The sequence below is a fragment of the Terrapene carolina genome, unplaced genomic scaffold, assembly GCF_002925995.2.
Source record: "Terrapene carolina triunguis isolate 2854851 unplaced genomic scaffold, T_m_triunguis-2.0 Scaffold236, whole genome shotgun sequence".
Taxonomy (NCBI): domain Eukaryota; kingdom Metazoa; phylum Chordata; order Testudines; family Emydidae; genus Terrapene; species Terrapene triunguis.
Window position 1 is genome coordinate 6,796,837 of NW_020664587.1, and position 17,590 is coordinate 6,814,426.

At 45.7% G+C, this 17,590-nt stretch overlaps 1 protein-coding gene across 1 annotated transcript in view; it reads left to right on the top strand.

Annotated features, from left to right (window-relative positions):
- LOC112110025 (lethal(3)malignant brain tumor-like protein 4) overlaps window positions 1-17,590 on the top strand; it is a 61,037-nt gene that overhangs the window by 23,611 nt on the left and 19,836 nt on the right. The window contains exons 13-18 of the mRNA XM_024204816.3: window positions 5,988-6,098; window positions 9,573-9,687; window positions 9,785-9,884; window positions 11,337-11,501; window positions 14,252-14,386; window positions 14,808-14,869. Coding sequence (XP_024060584.2) covers window positions 5,988-6,098; window positions 9,573-9,687; window positions 9,785-9,884; window positions 11,337-11,501; window positions 14,252-14,386; window positions 14,808-14,869 — 688 coding nt within the window. The remainder of the gene's footprint in view (window positions 1-5,987; window positions 6,099-9,572; window positions 9,688-9,784; window positions 9,885-11,336; window positions 11,502-14,251; window positions 14,387-14,807; window positions 14,870-17,590) is intronic.

The window sequence follows — 17,590 nt, forward strand, 5'->3', positions numbered from 1 at the left end:
ACCAAGGGGAAGCTCTCAGCCAGGGAGTGAGAGGTCCATGCTGAGACTGTCAAGCAGGCCACATGACAGCTCCCTTCACTGAGAGCAGGCTAGAATCATTTGCATGGAATCAGAAGGTAGCTTTAGTTTTTTTTTTCCCAAAGCCCTCTCCCCTCATACCTCTTAGGCATATTCCCACGGCTTGCCAAGGAGGAAACGTTTGCTGGAGTCTCCTGAATATCAGGGGAAGGTGAAGTCCCACAGCAACAACCCAGAGGAGCAAAGCCCTGCTCCCAGCCAGCCTGTAAGCAAGGTCCATGCTCAGATGGTTGAGAAGGCCGCAAAGATTCCACCCTCCTTGCAGGAGCTCAGCTGCCATGAAAGGTGTCAGTGGCTGCAACCTTTCTGATACCAGAGCCAGTCTCCACTGATTCCAGCTCACTCCTCATGCTGTGTGGTCAGTGCTCACTGAGCCTGGAGCCAGCAGCCGATGAAGTGATCCCCTTCCATGGGAGATGGACCTACCTCCTCTCCCCTTCAAGTCTCCAGGAGTCCCACAAGAGGGAGTGACTACTAGTAATTTTCCTTCAGGAGACATGCAGGATACATGCCTACAGGCTGTCCTTTCAATCTCCTTGGTAATGCACTCTCCCCCTGCCTTTGCCCCTCCCTCACTTTGGCAAAGGGATTTGGCCCAGGACCTGAAGGACATTGTTCACAAACCGCTCACAATCAGCACAAAGTCTTAGCACCTCCAACAAGAGAATCTCCCCACTAGAGCCTCCTAAGAGGAGAGATTTGTAAAGCTAGGGCTTATAAGCGAGATACCCCAGACTTTCAGCTAGCTTTTCAGAATTAAGATTGAATAGAGGACTAACTTCACAGGTGCTTGTGTTGTTAGAAAATGAAACAGCAAAAAAAAAAAAAAAATCCTTAGAAAAACTGGCAGAGTTGACCAGGAGCTGTGTAATTTCTTCCTCACCTGGTTTAAGAGGGTCTGATGAAGGTGGAGTGGGAATTCACTTTCAAGACTTACTTGTACCTAACGATTAAAAGGGTCTTCATTACTCTGCCTAAAGTTAAGCCTGCTGCAGCCTCCTTATTAATGGGCATAATCATACCAGCTGAGGGAGTATTCCTGCCAAACACATGGACAAGAGAATAAGATCATCACTCAGACTAAACTTGGATACAGCAGCCTCAGCGCTGAGGTTATTGGTTGAAGTTTTTTATCATGGAGGTCTGTGCGCAACTGGGGAGTCATTGTGAGTGGGCAAAAAAGTCCCGGAAAAACCACTGAATAAAATCTACTTAAAACTAGATTTCCCTAGTGGCTTTTTCAGCATTGGTGCTTCAGCTGGCTACATTTGTAGTACATTCAAAACTTCCAGAGATGTGTCCCAGAGGTAACTGTGGCTTCACTTGAAATATTTTATTGGTAAACTCTTTGGGGAGTGTGGAGACAAAGTAGCCCCTGCGGCTTTAGACAAGAGAATAAATCCCTCCCTCTTTCCAGTGAGAGAAACTTCAAACTATCTTATCCCAACAAGTGTTCCCTTTGAAGTCACTGCTCCTTCAGGTCCTAGCATAGAGATTACACATGAGGAAGAGGCCATTGCTGTTGGAAGACCATGTTTGGGATTCCAAACCATCCAGTCCCAAAAGCTTCTCTTGGTTTTGGGTTTCTCAAGTCTGAACCACTCCCCCTTTTTATGAGGCTTGCTTCAAGATGGGCCCTCAGAAAATGGATACTTGAGGCAATCAGGGAAGGATGCTCAATAGAAGTCACTCGTTATCCCAGGGACAAGTTCATGCTTTCCACAGAGTTTATTAAAATAAAACACTATCTAAAGACCCTTCACAGCATCAGAAGACTAACGGTGCAATAGTCCATCTCCTCCATGTTGGAACTATAGAACGAGTTCCATGGAGAGACAGATATTTTGGAAAGAGGGCAAGATTCTTTGTGATTCAAAGAGAAACAATGGCCCGCAGCCTGTTTTACATCTCAGTTCTCTCAACAAGTCCATAAGGAGATCAATATTTCAGGTAGAAATACTGAAATCCATCATTACGTCATTGTCTTCCCAAAGTTTTAGAAATATGAAAATAATCCTTCTGGAGATACAATCGGGGCGAGTCACCCAGAGATACTTCAGCTTCCTGCTGCAGTAGAAGCATCTCAGTGTAAAGTTGTGACTTCTACACAGGAAGGCACAAATGCCAATGTCATCCCTCCCTTCAAATGAAAGGAATATGTGTCTACCCTTGTCCGATGACCTTCTCGTCATGTTCTGCAGGGTCCAGCAGCCATTGCCAAAAGCCTTCAGAAGCATGGCTTTGAGCAAACAAGTGGAAGGGCCAATTACAGCCCTCATAAAACTCTAGCGTATAAGTTATTGTCCAGGGCATTCTTTATTTCAGAAGAGAGATGGAAAAAGATAGTGTCTGATTTGTCCAACATTAGCACACATCAGCTGAGATTAAAATCTCTGACTCAACTCCTGGGCTAGTAGGGCTCGTGTGTGGAGACTACAATTCTTGCTTTGCTTCCAGCCAGCAATTGCAGCAAATGAGTATATAAAGATCTTGGTCCAGATCCAGTACTAGCATCTCTTGATGAATTCATTTTTGTGTGTGTGATTAATTCTGTATTGATTTCCATAAAGAACCAGATAATGAAAAGTACAAAAAGGTAAATGACCTGCAGCGTGTTTATGTTTCAAATACCACATGCTTTATGGGATCTCCAGTAGAATTATGCAAAGTTACAACTTGTCTGGTCTTGCAGCCTTGACAATACAAAACCAGGCAATACTACATAGACATAACATGTTAGGAGGAGAATAATGGTAACAAAACAGGAGAAAACGTACGTGAATAGGGAGAAGGGGTGGGGGAAGGAAAAAGATGAGGAGTTAGGAAGAATGGAGGACTGGCTTTCTTCAAGCCATCTCAACATTTTTTTATCCAAATATATCTAGAGATATGGTCCAAATTTCTTCAAATTAATTGAATTTACCCAGAAAGCAATTCTTTATATTTAACAGCTACCTCCTGTTGGGTCCGGAGAAGCTGATCCTCAGTATAGATACCAGATCCCATGTAGCGGGAACACATCTGGACTCCTATATGACTTGAGGGAGAGGGGAGTGGTCCAAGGAGGAGTCATGGAGTATAACCTGTCTCATGCTTTGGGCCATCAGACACTCCTCCATTTACAACAGATGATTCTTCAGAAATCCAGTGTATATATAACTGCTCAGAATTCAGAAAACCTTCAGCTTTGCTTAGAGAAGTAACCTTGTTCTTGTCCTGGACAGAAGCTCTTTTCCTCAGGGTTCAATGCCAAGAAGGAAAGTCAGGGTCAGTCAGCTCAGCAAGACACTCTCAGAACTGAGGGAATGCTGTCTCGATCAGCTCGCCTTGCAGTGCATCACAGGCCAGGTGGGCAGCCTGTTGAGGAACCTGTTTGCATCCAAGTTCAGTGGGAAAACCAAAAGAGGTGCTATATGAGGAAGAGAGACTCAAAAGTAGAGGCCGTGGTCCTCTTATCTCAGACGTGTGCTGAAAGACCCTCCCGTATGCCTTCCCCCTTCAGCCACTGAAAGTAAAGATGGTAAAGAAGATTGTGATTATAACCACCTTCAGGTCTTGGTTCTCAAACCTGAGTTAGACGTAACTGGAACCTCCTCTCAAATGATATATATAAACACACACACTCTCTCTTCAACAGGGACTTATCCTGAATCAAAATCCAATGCTGCCTAACCCATCAACTGGGAAAGTGAGAAGATGTACTTATAGTCACTCATTCTAAGAAAGTGATAAACACCCTCCTGTCTTGGAGGAAGTGCACTAATTATCTCTGTGTCACTTGAGGTTTAGATGTTGGGGTTACAACGGACACATCAGAGCAAAGTCAGCTGAAACAAAGAACACTCTTGGTTTTACAAGATGACCTTACCAGGGGGCTGAAGACCAGCACTTTTTGGAAAGATAAGTCAATGACTGCAGGCATACTGCACTGTAAGAAACCCATGATAATCTCATCACAGTCCCATAACACACGTCGGAGGACCACTACTCTTATCAGTCCTCTTGCAATGTGCAGTCCCCTGCCGTGATCTTAATCTGTGGGCTACAAGTCCTAATAAAGCCACCTCTCCGCTTCATAGCTGGTAGGTCTCTTCCTTTTCTCACTGAAAGTATCTTGCCTGTTCGCTGCCTCCTGGTCCAAGGGGGTTTTGGAGCTGGCTGTCAATGAAAGCGCGGTTACACACTCTATCAAACATGGTATATCAGAGAACTAACCCGCTCCGCATCCCCAAAGTTACTAAGGTCTGCCTCGCACAATAGGAAGTGGTATGTTGCTCTTCTGGTTGAATCCAAACATCCTAAGGAAGTAGAAATGCAGGTTCGATGTGAACACAATAAATATAGCAAAGGTATTCAAAGCCTTAGGTACAACTCCTCTTGTTACTATCCAGTCTGTGAAAAGAGCAGCGGTTTTTGTGGGTGGAGAGATCACACACCTGTTCCGAGGAGGTCCGTCATTCTCAAACACTTTCTCAGATACTATAGAGTCAACATCCTCACCTCTGCTGGTGCAGTGTTTGGTAGAAGGATGTTACAGGACAGGATGCCCCTGTAGCCCTTAAGTTCCTTTTCAGTTCTACATGGATAAGCTGAATCCTTCCTCCCACCATAGGGATGATTTACTGTTTTCTACATCCTACTGTGAAGGCTGCCTGATATGGAGGGGACAGAGAAAGGGAAAATTCTGTCTTACCTATGAATTTTCATTCAAGGACCCTCCGTGTCAGTCAGTCTGACCCTCCCTCAGAGGATTGTATTATGCGCAGGGTTTTTTTCTGACTGTTGTTTACTTGTTAAATAGTTTGAAAAGGAATAGGGTGTTCTTCCAGGATGTCATGTCCCAGCTCTGCTGCACATGGTTTGAATTGAGTAGCACTCAAAAAGGTAGTACTTTTCAGCTTTGGAAATTGTTCTAAGCCCAGGGTCAGAGCAGCGATCTGCCCTGCATCCAGTTGCCATGGAGAGAGGATGTGACTTTGTGTAGTATCCAAAGGGTTAACTAGAGATTGCTGCATCCTGAAGCCAAGGAGGCTACATTACCAGGAAATCTTCAAAACGTTCAGTGATTTTCTTGCTGGTAAAAGGTGCCAGATTGACAGCCTGGGATACTTGCTCTCTCTGCTTATCTGCAGAAAAGGAAGAGAACTGGTAACAGCAGGGCCATCTTCCGCATGCAGTGTACGTCAACCCTGAGACGGAGGGACTATATCTAGGATGAAATGGTAGCAGGGTCTCCATGCCCATTAAATTAATGGCCTATGCTGAGACTACCAGCAGTAGGACCGTTTGTTGCCAATTTTGACAGGGGTTTATGTGATGTGAACACATGTCCACAAATGACTGAAATGAGATCTGCCAAATCACATCACCTAAATTATGGAAGAGAGCTGTCAGATGATGGTGTCTTTCAGTCACTACCATCCTAGGCTGCATTTAACTCAGTTACATAGTAGTTAGCTGTCAAGTGTCCTTCTAAAATACCTGAGGAGGTGAATGGATCATACCCTGGACCCCAGTAGGAGTTCTGCATGCAGACACAGGGTGGTTAATAGCCCTGTGTCTTTAAATCTATGGTGTCACGGTCATCCTGAGAATTAAAAAAAAAAATTTAACCTTTAAGAGGGAAATAAAATCTGCCACCAGTAAGAAGTACGAAAAGCTCCTCTCTGTTGCTCAGATTGTCCCATTTGTGGCCTTTGGCTGTTGGCAAACTGCCAACGTAACCCATCAGGAAATCCCGATTTTGGTCTCAAAAGTAGTCAGTGGCTTGCAGGCGTGGGGCTCAAAGTTACACAGGATTGTTTGTGGTATGTGGAGGAACTTACCTCTTTATCCAGCAAAGATAACTAGTACTATACAACTTGAAATGATGGACTTTTCACAGTTGCACTTGCAATCTTCTCTTACAGCGTCCAGCCCATGGGTTCCAGGCTAACACAAAGCTAGAGGCTGTGGACAGGAGAAATCCCATGTTAATAAGAGTGGCAACAATAGCTGAGAAGGAGGACCATCGTATCAAGGTATGCCTTTCAAGGAAAGCACTGTGCCCTTCTGCCCAGGAATACGGATGATTTGAGGTACAGAATGTGCGTAGATTGGCTCCTCCTTGTTATGGAAATGACAACAAGCAGGAACACCTTACAAATAACAGATCTGGAAAGCAAAGCTATCCAGTCTAAAAATGACGTTTCGCTTGTTTGTCCCGTGTGAGTCGTCATGTTACTGCTCACTATTGTCAGATACTAGTTTAATTTAACTTATTTTGGAAAGACATTTGCTGAAATGATTTGGCCTTCCCTTGAGCAATTTCTGCATGATCTATGTGAATGAATGGAACATTGATATACTACTGACGAGAAGTTCATCGGCAACTTCTGAGCTCCCCCTCACAGTGAACTGAAAAGGGAAACCCATAGTCAAGATGAGCCCAGGTTTATGTGGTGAGCGGCTCCACTCCCTATGGTGTAATCGGCACATAAATGCATTTTTCTTTGCCTTTTGATTTCATGTAAATATACTGCTGGTGAAAGTTGCTGGTTTGCCAGTCACAGAGACCGAATGTCAATCCACAAAACGGGGGCAGTAACCATGTGAGCTCCCTCAGCAATATGCTCTGTACTGACATGGAGGGGACCACCATTCGGATGAGAGTGGAGTTCTATCCATGGCCCATTCAATGCTTGGTCTCTCCCCTGAGATCACTAATGAGAGTCCAGTTTTACCAGTTATAGTGCTGTAATGAGCATGGTGGCCACATGTTCATTGGAAACGACCAAGAACATCAACTCATATCATCTAAACCACCAAACAACCATTAGATGGAAACATCTTTTATTGGACCAGCTGCTGTTGGTGAGAGAGACAAGCTTTCGAGCTTACTCAGAGCTCTTCTTCAGGTCTGGGAAAGGTACCCAGTTAAATACAAGGTGGAACAGATTGTTTAGCCTGTATTAACACACATTTCAAGGGACAACTCAAGGTGAAGTGGCCTCTTAACACCCCTGCAGTCATAGAGGGAATGTAAGGGACAGGAGGCTGCTGGATGGGGGTTGTTAGTGGGTTTGTTACTGGGATTGTTGTAGTAAGCCAGTGTCTCTCTTCAATCCTTGTTTTTTAGTATCTAGCAAAGTTATGAATTTAAGCTCCCAGGCGCATCCTTTGAAAGTGTTGTGCAGAGGGACTGATAGGTCAGATATAGAATGATCGCTTTGTGAAAAGTGTTCACCCACAGGTGATGTGGGGTTTCTGTCTTTTATCCTTTTCCTGTGTGAGTTCATTTGAAAGCATTGAGTTCATTGTCTGGTTTCATCCACATAGTTGTTATTGGGGCATTTAGTGCACTGGATGAGGTACCCCACATGTTGTGATAGGCATGTGTAGGACCCATGGATCTCGAAAGGTGTGTGGTGTGGGGGTGTTAACCATTGTAGAAGTGGAGCTATGGCTGCAGGTTTTGCATTTGTTGTTGTGGCACGGTCTGGGGCTGCTTTGACTTGGTGCGTGCTGATCTGTGGGGAGCCTGCTTCTGATGAGCTTGGCAGGCAGTTGTTTGAAGGTCAGAAAAGGGGGTTCAGGAAAGATTTCTTTCCATGTTGTCCTCATCAAGTATGGGTTGTAATTGTTTGGTGATACAGTGTATGGGTTCCCATGTGGGTTGGTAGGTAACAACTAGGAGTGTGCAGTCAGAGGGCTTTTTGGGTTAGGTTTTTTTTTTTTTTTTTGGTCTTGAAGCAGTTCTTGTGGGGTATTTGGGTGGCGCATTCTATGAGAAGTAGATTACAACCCATACTTGATGGGGACGACATGCTGAAAGAAATCTTTCCTGAATCCCCTCTTCTGGCCTTCAAACAACTCCCCAACCACGCCAAGCTTGTCAGAAGGAAGCTCCCCAAAGACCAGCACACACCAGCTCGGAGTGGCACCAGACCCTGCCATAACAATAGATGCAAAACCTGCAGACATCGCTCCGCTGCTATGATGATCAGTTCCCAAAGGAAACTTGCACAACGTCTTCAGAAGACAAGCCTAGGAACTTAAATTTGAAATGTTGCTAGAAACTAAAAATCACAATCTTATAAAGACACTAGATTTATGGCTTGTTACCAGGGATGCTAGAAATCCGTTTGCCACAGAAGAATGTTGGAATTTTTGTTTTTACAGAGAATCTTGAGTTTTTACATTTTGTGAAAAAATAAAAACATCCACAGTGGAACCCCTGTTATCTGATCAGACTGGGACTGGAGCCAGATTGCATAATCAAAAATTCAGATAATCAGAGAATGGGCGGGGCTTGGGCTGTCAGCTTAAAAATTGTAAATATATCAATAAAATATTGTGTTCAGCCTACATATATTGTGTCTAGGGAAACTACAGTTCAGCATTTCATTTTAATCATGGAAAAACATGGATTTTTATGGTTTCTTATTGGAGAATATGGTGGGGAGCATCACAGAAAACTAGGATTCCTAGATCCCAATGATCTGTGACCCACTAACCCCCCTTTTTTTTTTTTTTGGTCCTATGACTGAAGAGATTTTAATGGGCCACTTCACCTTGAATGGTCTCTTATAATATGTGTTAACTACTTATGCTAAACAATCTGTTCCACTTTGTATTTAGCTGTGACGCTCTGGCTTAGTCTACACTATCAATTTATGTCGGTATAACTACATCACTCAAGGGTGTAGATTTTCCACACCCTGAGCAATGTAACTATACTGACTAATCCGCAGTGTAGACAACACTATGTTGATGGGAGGACTTCTCCTATTGACATACTCTACCTCCCTGAGAGGCAGTAGCTATCTGTGTCTCCTGTCGGCATAGGTAGCATCTTCACTAAGCCCTACTGCAGCGCAGCTCCACTGGTACAGCTGTGCCGCTGCAACGCTATAAGTGTAGACAAGCTCTCTGAGTACCTTTCCCAGATCTGGAGAAGAGCTCTGTGTAGCTTAAAAGCTCGTCTCTTTCACCAACAGAAGTTGGCCCAGTAAAAGATATTACCTAACCCATCTTGTCTTTCTAATATCCTGAGACCAACATGGCTACACCAACGCTGCAAACAGAAAGTTCTAATTATTCAGTGCAAAAACTGTACTAACTCATTTTCCATAACAGCATTTTTGGATTCCTAGAATGCAAACCAATTAAATAAGCAATTGAGCTTGCAAATATTAAGCCCGAAGATAAGATGTGACTAAATAGCCACGTGTCCTGTGCATTGTTGAGGGCCCGAAGGTTTGACTGTGTCACCAGAATCTTTGTTCTTTGTAACTACAGATGCAGGGCTCTGGAAAACAGTAGTTACATTGACCAGGTCAGAGGGAGGATTGTGTGACATACAGCATGGAAAGTTGCCACCCCAAAGGAAATTTTTATGAAAAATTGAGCAAGTTAAAACAGCCAGGGGAGGGGCTAAAATGAAAGCTGAGTCCTAACCTTAACTCTCTCCCTCACTGCTGGTGTGGTCTGTACTTGTTTGGCTTCCCTTTTAGATACATTTTGACGGTTGGGACCACAGCTATGATTTCTGGGTCGACGCGGACAGCCCTGACATTCACCCTGTGGGCTGGTGTGCAAAAACCGGACACACCCTGCAGCTCCCGCTAGGTGAGGGGGATGATGTCATGCCATTGCGTTACATTTTTCTTCTCTTGCCTAATCTTCAAGTGCAAAAAAAATATTGTTTAACTATTTTCATTACTAGGTGCTGCTGATATGATGGGAGTAGCAGGGCAGGGGTGTCCTACCCCCGGCTGCCAGGGTATTGGTCATGTCAGGGGACCCCGATATGGAACACATTATACGTACGTGCACATGGGCTGTAAGGGATAATTTTCAAAGCTTGACACAAGCGTTTTAGCTGCCTGACTCTTATTGTCCATGGGAACAGTACAACTCTATCCCCTTGCACTGCATGGGTCTTGTTATTCTGTAGATACGGTCATGTCTTGGGTTGCAGCTCCCTCTTGTGTCTAAATGGACTGCTTGACTATCCGTTCAGCTTACAGTATTGGTATCGGAAACTAGATTGTATTTCAGTGGGACGATGATTTCTACCACCCACTGCCATTAATGTTGTTCCTTTTTATAAAATAACATACCTGAAAGCAACACACAAGATTTAAGGGAGAGGGAGCATGGTGGAGTTGTTAGTGTTTTGCTCTGCTACTGCTTTCCTGGGGGAGCTTGGAGGAATCAAACTCTCTGTTGTCTTAATTTTCTTCCTCTGTAAAATGGGATCATACTTGCCTACCTCACATAAGGGTTGCAAGGCTTAGATACTTATTGTCTATAATAATAATACCTCATTTTTATGTGGTGTAAAGTGCTCTAAAATTCTCAGATAGAATGGGCAATAGAGGTGCAAAACATGGCGTGAATTTCTGCACAAGCCAGGAGGCTAATGGAGAATAGCTATTGTTAAGCAGTCGGTGCTGTCTAGTAGATAGAGCCCAGCACTGTGAATCATGTGATCTTGGTTTCTAATCTTGGCTCTGTCACTGGCACTCTGTAACTTAGTTTCTCTATCTCTAAAATTGGGCTAATAATACCTAGATCCCGGAGAAGTTTTGAGCCTTAATTTATTATTATTTGTAGAGCTGTTCCCGACAGAGCAGTAGAGTGGGCCTACGCCATAGTGGAGAGGGACTGCCAATGGAGGGCTTACCCTACTTTTCTTGTGAGGAAACTCACTCTTTTGCACTTTCGACATGGCAGTTTCACGTGGCTTGTCAGATCAGCTCACCTTGATGCTCCCTTTGTCTCCTCCTCCCACAAGAGATCTGGCGCCTGGGTTTGTGCTGCTCTGTGCCTGAAACACCCTCTCTTGACCCTGTGCGCCATGCAGCCTTACTCTCCTCTTTCAAATCCTTCCTCAAAACTCTCCTTTTGTCTAGTTGTCCATCACTGACCTCTGCTCTGGGCCAGATTCTGCTCTCATTTACATTGGTGTCATCCCGTTGAAGTCACCTGTGCAACTCAGAGCAGAACCTCCTCGGCAGGCCCTCCTCTGGTCTACCTTCCCTCTTCCATGCCCCCTAGCATGCCCCTACTGCCAATTGCACATGTCTGGCAAGCAGCTGCTAAACAGACTGTCTGCTCCTCAGGGGTCTTCTGCCCACATGCTTTCCCTTGCTCTATTCCCCCAAACGGCTGCACTCTCCTGGGCTTGTTGGTGCATGCATCCCTGATTTGGGCAGGGTGGGCATGGAAGGGCTAGACGAGGCTGTAGTAGAATGTCTTTGTTTTCAACACAGGTTAGTTGGCTGCCCGTATTCCGAAGTTAACCTCAACAGAGAAAGCTCATTACAGGATCGCCTCAGTGGGGAGAGGCCTTCACCCAGCAGCAGTGTCCAGAAGCCCAAGAGACCAGAGACTCCTGCTCCATTCATAGACCCACAGGAGGACTCTCCACAGTCCAGGTGAGGCTGGCTTTATTGTTGACCAGAGCTCTGCTCTGCTGATACCCAGTGTCTGCACTATCTCACAAGACTGAAAGACGGGAGTTAACAGGATAGCAGTTAAAGCACTGGATTCATCTCTCCTCTTTATACCTGTGACAAAGAGCAGGAGCCACCAGACAGCGGTGTGGAAGGCAGATGTATCAGCCCTAGAATGGTAAAGGCCCTTTTCCCCATGAGCTGAAATGAGGTTACCTCAGGTCAACTAGGCTCCGAGTAAGGGCTGCTGATGACCTTTAAAAAACCTCTTTTCTGGTGAGAGGGTGAGGAGAGATGGGAGACAAGCTGCAGCAATGAGAAAAGGCTTCTCCTGGATGGAAGGCTCCTCTCCTCCCTGCAGGGGAAGCAACCCCCGCAATGGACTGTTTGGGGAAGGGCTGGCACCTAACATAACAAGGCAACACCCCCAAGAGGAGGCAGAGGGAGAGATTCCCTTTTTGTGTTATGAAGTTGTTTCTTTTTGTTTGGCTGAAAAGCGCTCCTGGGGCCTACCCTGAGGCTCACCTTGTAAATACTGAAGAGTAAAAGCTCTCTGGAGCGGGACTGATTTACTCCAGGCCTCCCACCACCAGAGGGGGGAATGCTGAGCTCTGCGAGGTGAAGCAGGTGTCTTGCCACAGTACCATTAACCCTCGCCCTGCACAGTCCCAGTATGGGACACTGCACTTGTACACTCTTTACATGCTCTATATAGGTTTCTTTCCTCCTTTATCCTGTTGCCCTGGTCAAATTCCAGTAAGGAAATTACATTCTATTCTAGTGCCATAAATATTTCCCTTGCCCTTTCAACTGGATATAGGCTTTTTCTGTACTACTTGTCCTGAAACGCTCAAGCAGGGTCGCTGTGTGCTGTTAAACCACTGCAGCATTCCACCCTGGAGGTGGCTGCATTTCAGGAGCAGGAGAAATGATTTCTTATCATCATGAAGTGCTTTGGGAGCCTTTATGACGGTGCTTTATGAATGCAGTTGCTGTGGGAGTGGAGTATCATTCAGGAAAATCTGTGTATCAACCCCGTGGCTGCAAGAGTCAACCGAAACATATTACTGGTTAGAGCTGGGAACTCAGGGATTAATTGCCGAGGCCATGTCTATGCTACAGAATTAAGTCGACCTATGTTAGGTCGACTTACAGCCACTGCAGTAATTATTGCTGTTTGTCCTGTCCACACAGCCCTCCTTCTGTCAGTGGCGTGCATCCTCACCAGGAGCACTTGCACCGACTTAAAAGAGACAGTGGGGGTGGCTGAGATCCCACTCCACTCCACCCCACTCAGTTTCAAAACAGGGACCCTACCAGCAGTGAACATTCACAGCTCCGACTGTCAGCCCCCCTGACAGCCAACAGGTGATGCAAGTACCACAGTGATTATACAGACACTGCGTCACCCGAACTACATCAACCCAAGCTTTACGCCTCTCGTCAAGGTGCATAACGGGCAAGTTACAGCGGCAGGAGGAACGCTCTAGTGCAGGGGTCGGCAACCTATGGCACGCGTGCCAAAGGCAGCACGCGAGCTGATTTACTGTGGCACGCTGCTGCCAGCTTGGGGTCGCCGCCGCCGGCCCCGCTCAGCCCGCTGCCGGCCTGGATGGACGGAATCCCGGGCCGGCAGCGGGCTGAGCAGGGCCGGCGGTCGGGATCCCGACTGGCAGGGGCCGGCGGACAGAACCCCAGACCAGCAGTGGGCTGAGCAGGGCCGGCGGACGGGACCCCAGCTGGCAGGGGCCGGCGGGCGGAACCCCAGACCGGCCTCTGTAAATGTAAAATGTATGACTGGCACGCGAAACTTTAAATTACCGCAAACAAATGAAGACTTGGCACACCACTTCTGAAAGGTTGCCGACCCCTGCTGTAGTGTGTACACTTACATAGTTAGGTCAACTTAAGCTGCCTTACGTCGACTTGTAGTGTAGATATGCCCCTAGATTCCTGTAGAGCCAGAACTGCAGATCTCAGCAGTTTGCTTCAGTTGTGCTATTTATTGTGGGGGGGGGGGGGGGTTGTCTTTTTGATTAAATGTTAATGTTCTGTCTGCTTTGCGTGGAGGTTAAAAATCCCTGGACGTGTTTAGTAGGGAGAGGGTTTGCCTCCAGTGCAATGTATTTGGCCAAATGTCTCTTCCCCTCCCAGCACTGTTCTGTGTCCTCCGTTGCCAGCCTCATTCCCAAGGTGGCTGCGTTTCAGTGGTGCTGTTCGTAGAAAGATTGTACGGAGCTGTGGGACCCTTGTGGGAAAACAGGCAGGATAGAAATGTAATATACTGTTGTTTTAAACCATTCATTTCCTGCTAGTGAGAGGTTTGAGTTTCCTAGTGCAAATCTTCTCCCTTGCTTCTGCTTCTCCCTTGCCTTGCACATCTGCTGCAGCTCCATTTATGCACCAAACTTAGCCGTGAAAACTTATTTAAATATTATCCAAAGGTATCAAGGTTTAAAGCTCTTGATGCACCAGAACTGATGCTTCCATGGTCCCTTCCTGCTGCTGAGATCAGAGCCTGGGCTAGCGAGGGATGATTTCTCTCACATCATCTCCCTGCATCAGTGCTAAGAAGAAAAGTGCTGTGCATCACTAACCAGGGGGTGGGAGTGTAAGGTTTAAACCACGAAGTGGTGCTTAGAAGTTATTTTCACGTACAAGTCAAACAACATCCAGCATTCCTGGAGGAGTGGAATGTAGGAGTTAATTAGCTTCTATTATTGTTTCGCTAGAAAATCTTCCATGCAAGATAGCGAAAGATCGGGTCGAAGCAGCGTCCACAGTCTGTCAGAGCAGTCTGAAAACAGTCAAGAGAAGCATTGGATTGAAGAGGAATCATCTGCAGATACCCTTGCCAAACCAAAAAAGTAAGTGAGACTTTTCAGCATGTTTCAGTGCACTAGTGGGTAAGTTTCCCACAACAGCAGCTATACCTGAAATGGGGAAGGGAAGCAGTTGCTCTGTGGAGCAGCCAGTTTGTCCAGAGGTTTGCAGTTTGTATAGTGAGATGGTGAGGTCCCATTTAAATTTCCCCACATTTGGGGGAGGATTTCTTTCCTTTGTCTGCAATGGATCCAAATCTGCATCTCCTCCTGTGAATTTAGCAGCATGGCACTTACCCAAGAGATGTCTGGTGATGGGTGGAGGGAGAATAGGGGATGTGATTGCCAGTTCTAAGGAGGAAAGTTCTTGGTTTTTGTAAAAATCCCATTAACACTCATTGCAGAAAAACAATTTTGTCTCTATTGTTTGTTTTGTTACTTTTACATAACTGATTTATGCTTTCAGGGTTGGGTGCTCGCATGCCTATAGAAAGCTCCAGCTAGTGAAACAGGAATACGAAGGGAAAGGTTGGTTGATTTTGTGTGTGTGTTTTAGGTAAAGAAACCATCAAACTATTTGGTACTTCACAGCTTTTGAATCTTTAGTACTTCACTCTGGTGACTGCTGCATTTTAGCTGCAGGCACTTATCTCAAGTGTGTGCTACAGTCCAAATCACTCCCCTCCTCACACAAATGTATTAAAGCAAATGTTAAGGGCTCTTAGAGGTATCAGATTCAATGCCCTAGAGCTACACCCTTCTTCACAGCTACTGCCCAGGAAGCAGGAAGGCAAGTTAGCCGGACCTCTGACACTGTCCCACTGATGGACCCTCACCCCTTTTACGGAGAAACTAGTTTCTAAGGGTGAGGGGGGTTTCATTCCCCATTCACTCCTTGACCTCTCTGCTGAGATGGCTTTATGGTAAACACGTGTCCACTAGAAGCTGGACTAAGAGTCACTGTCTGCTTTCCCATGGATCCCATCAGACAGGCATCACATGGTACCAGTTTTGAATCCTGATTTTCTTTTTCTTTAGGCTTTTAAAATTTTTCTAGTTTTCAGAAAATAAGAGAGAGGCCACAACAGAGCAAGGGCGGGAATATGGAGTTTTTCCTCTGGCAAGTTGTGGGTCAGTTTTTAAAGAAAAGGTTCTTACTGGTTGTACTTCCGCAAACTGCATGTTTAACTTACAGATTTACTATAAAAAGCCAGTTCAGATAGCCACGCAGACCTAGCGTTTAGCAGGATTTAACATTGTAGTAAAGTCCCAGTAAAAAATAACTAAACAGGCAGAAGCTGGGGCAGATGCCTTACTATTTCTTATTTTTTACCTGGTGCTCGTCATTATGATCAGTCGTATATGCCCCTGCCAGCCAGAAGTGGCTCTGGCTGTCTAGGGAACATCCATCTCCGGGACCCACTGCCGAATGCTCAGAGGAGGAGCGCTGCCGCCTAGGGCGGCAAAAACCCTGGCGCCGCTCCTGCTTAGACAGAATCATAGACAAGAGAGATGGACAGCGCTATTAAGTTATTTACTGTCACGCATTGACCTACCAGTGCCTGATAGTGTCTTATTCAGGGCTTTGTTCTGTCTGACTTTAAAACAATGGAGCTGTTACAGTCACTAGGCAAACTGCACCTGCAACCCCCCCGGTCTGGTCTTGTGCATCTTTTCGTGGGCCTTACGCATGTCTAACTGACACCTTGTCTAACCATCTTCCTCATGGCATGGGGACCCAGGTAGGACCAGCTCCCATTGTGGCTCTTCCACAGAGTTCCCCCCCCGCCCCCCCCAGCTTGTCTCCCTGTCTGAGCTCCTGACACGTAGCCCCTCCCTCTTCTCCTCCTGAAAATTTTTCTTTTGACTGTTTAGTGTTCTTTTGATCTCCACCCTCCTAGCTTTGGCCAAAACAAGGCTTGCAGTGTGTTAGAGACAGATTACAAGGTCCTTGACGCTAATAGCTCACCCTATTGTCTTCCAAGTGTGTGCTTGAGGCTGCTTATCAACATCTGTGTTGTGGCTTTCCTGTTTGCTCTTTCTACAGCCTCCTATTTTAGGCTGTGTCTACACTACTGACTTTACAGAGGCAGGAGAGAGCTCTCCCTGCTGGCATAATTAAACCACCCCCAATATGTTGGCAGGAGAGCCTCTCCCACTGACACAGTGCTGGCCTCACCAGCACTTTTGCCAGTGAAACTTACGTCATTTGGGGGCGGTGTGTGTGTGTTTTTTCACACCCCTGACCGACAAAAGTTTTACCAACAAAAGCGGTAACGTAGACAAAGCCTTAGTTAGATCACTACCTTGACACAGGACAGGCTGATCACATGTCAGTTATATCTCATTGACCAAGTCACTTACAATGTTCATCCCATTATTGTGTATCAGTATTCCTAGATTAACAGCTTCTCATCCAGCAGAGGGGCTTCCGCCACTTCCTCTTCAAATGTGAAATAACCTCCCTACACCACAGTTAGGAATTTTCCCCACAATGTTCACTTAAAACACAGAAGTCTTAATTCTGATTATTCCTAGTCATTACCCCATCCCTCGGTGGTATTTATAACGCCTCACATACACATGCAGACTTTTTAGCAGACACACACACATTTACCTTACCCTCCCCTGCTCCAAAGATAAACAAAAGGTATTGTATGAAGGATTAACCCTGGTGAACACTGGGGCAAAACCACCCAAATTGGAGGAATGGAGGGGACTGAAGGAGAAAAGGGACAAGAAGGGAACCAAACGGGCCACATGAAATCACAGTGATGGACAACACTGAAAGAAGACCAAACAAGAAAAAATATGTCAGTAAAATCGAGTATTGTGAATAAATCTGAGGAACTTCCAAATCTTTTATGAGCATTTGAGTGAGGAGGGGTTTTTAAACTCTGAATAGGTAATTTTCTGCCTTTTAAAATATATATAGCTTGACACATGACATGTATCTTACAGTCATGGAAGTCAGAGATGGTGCGGGCAGAAGGGGCAAACCCCCTGGTGGCCAATACAGGATTTCTCCCTAAATATAGGTTTCAGAGTAGCAGCCGTGTTAGTCTGTATCCGCAAAAAGAACAGGAGTACTTGTGGCACCTTAGAGACTAACAAATTTAGTAGAGCATAAGCTTTCGTGGTGCATCCGAAGAAGTGGGTTGTAGCCCACGAAAGCTTATGCTCTACTAAATTTGTTAGTCTCTAAGGTGCCACAAGTACTCCTGTTCTTTTTCCCTAAATATAGCCTCT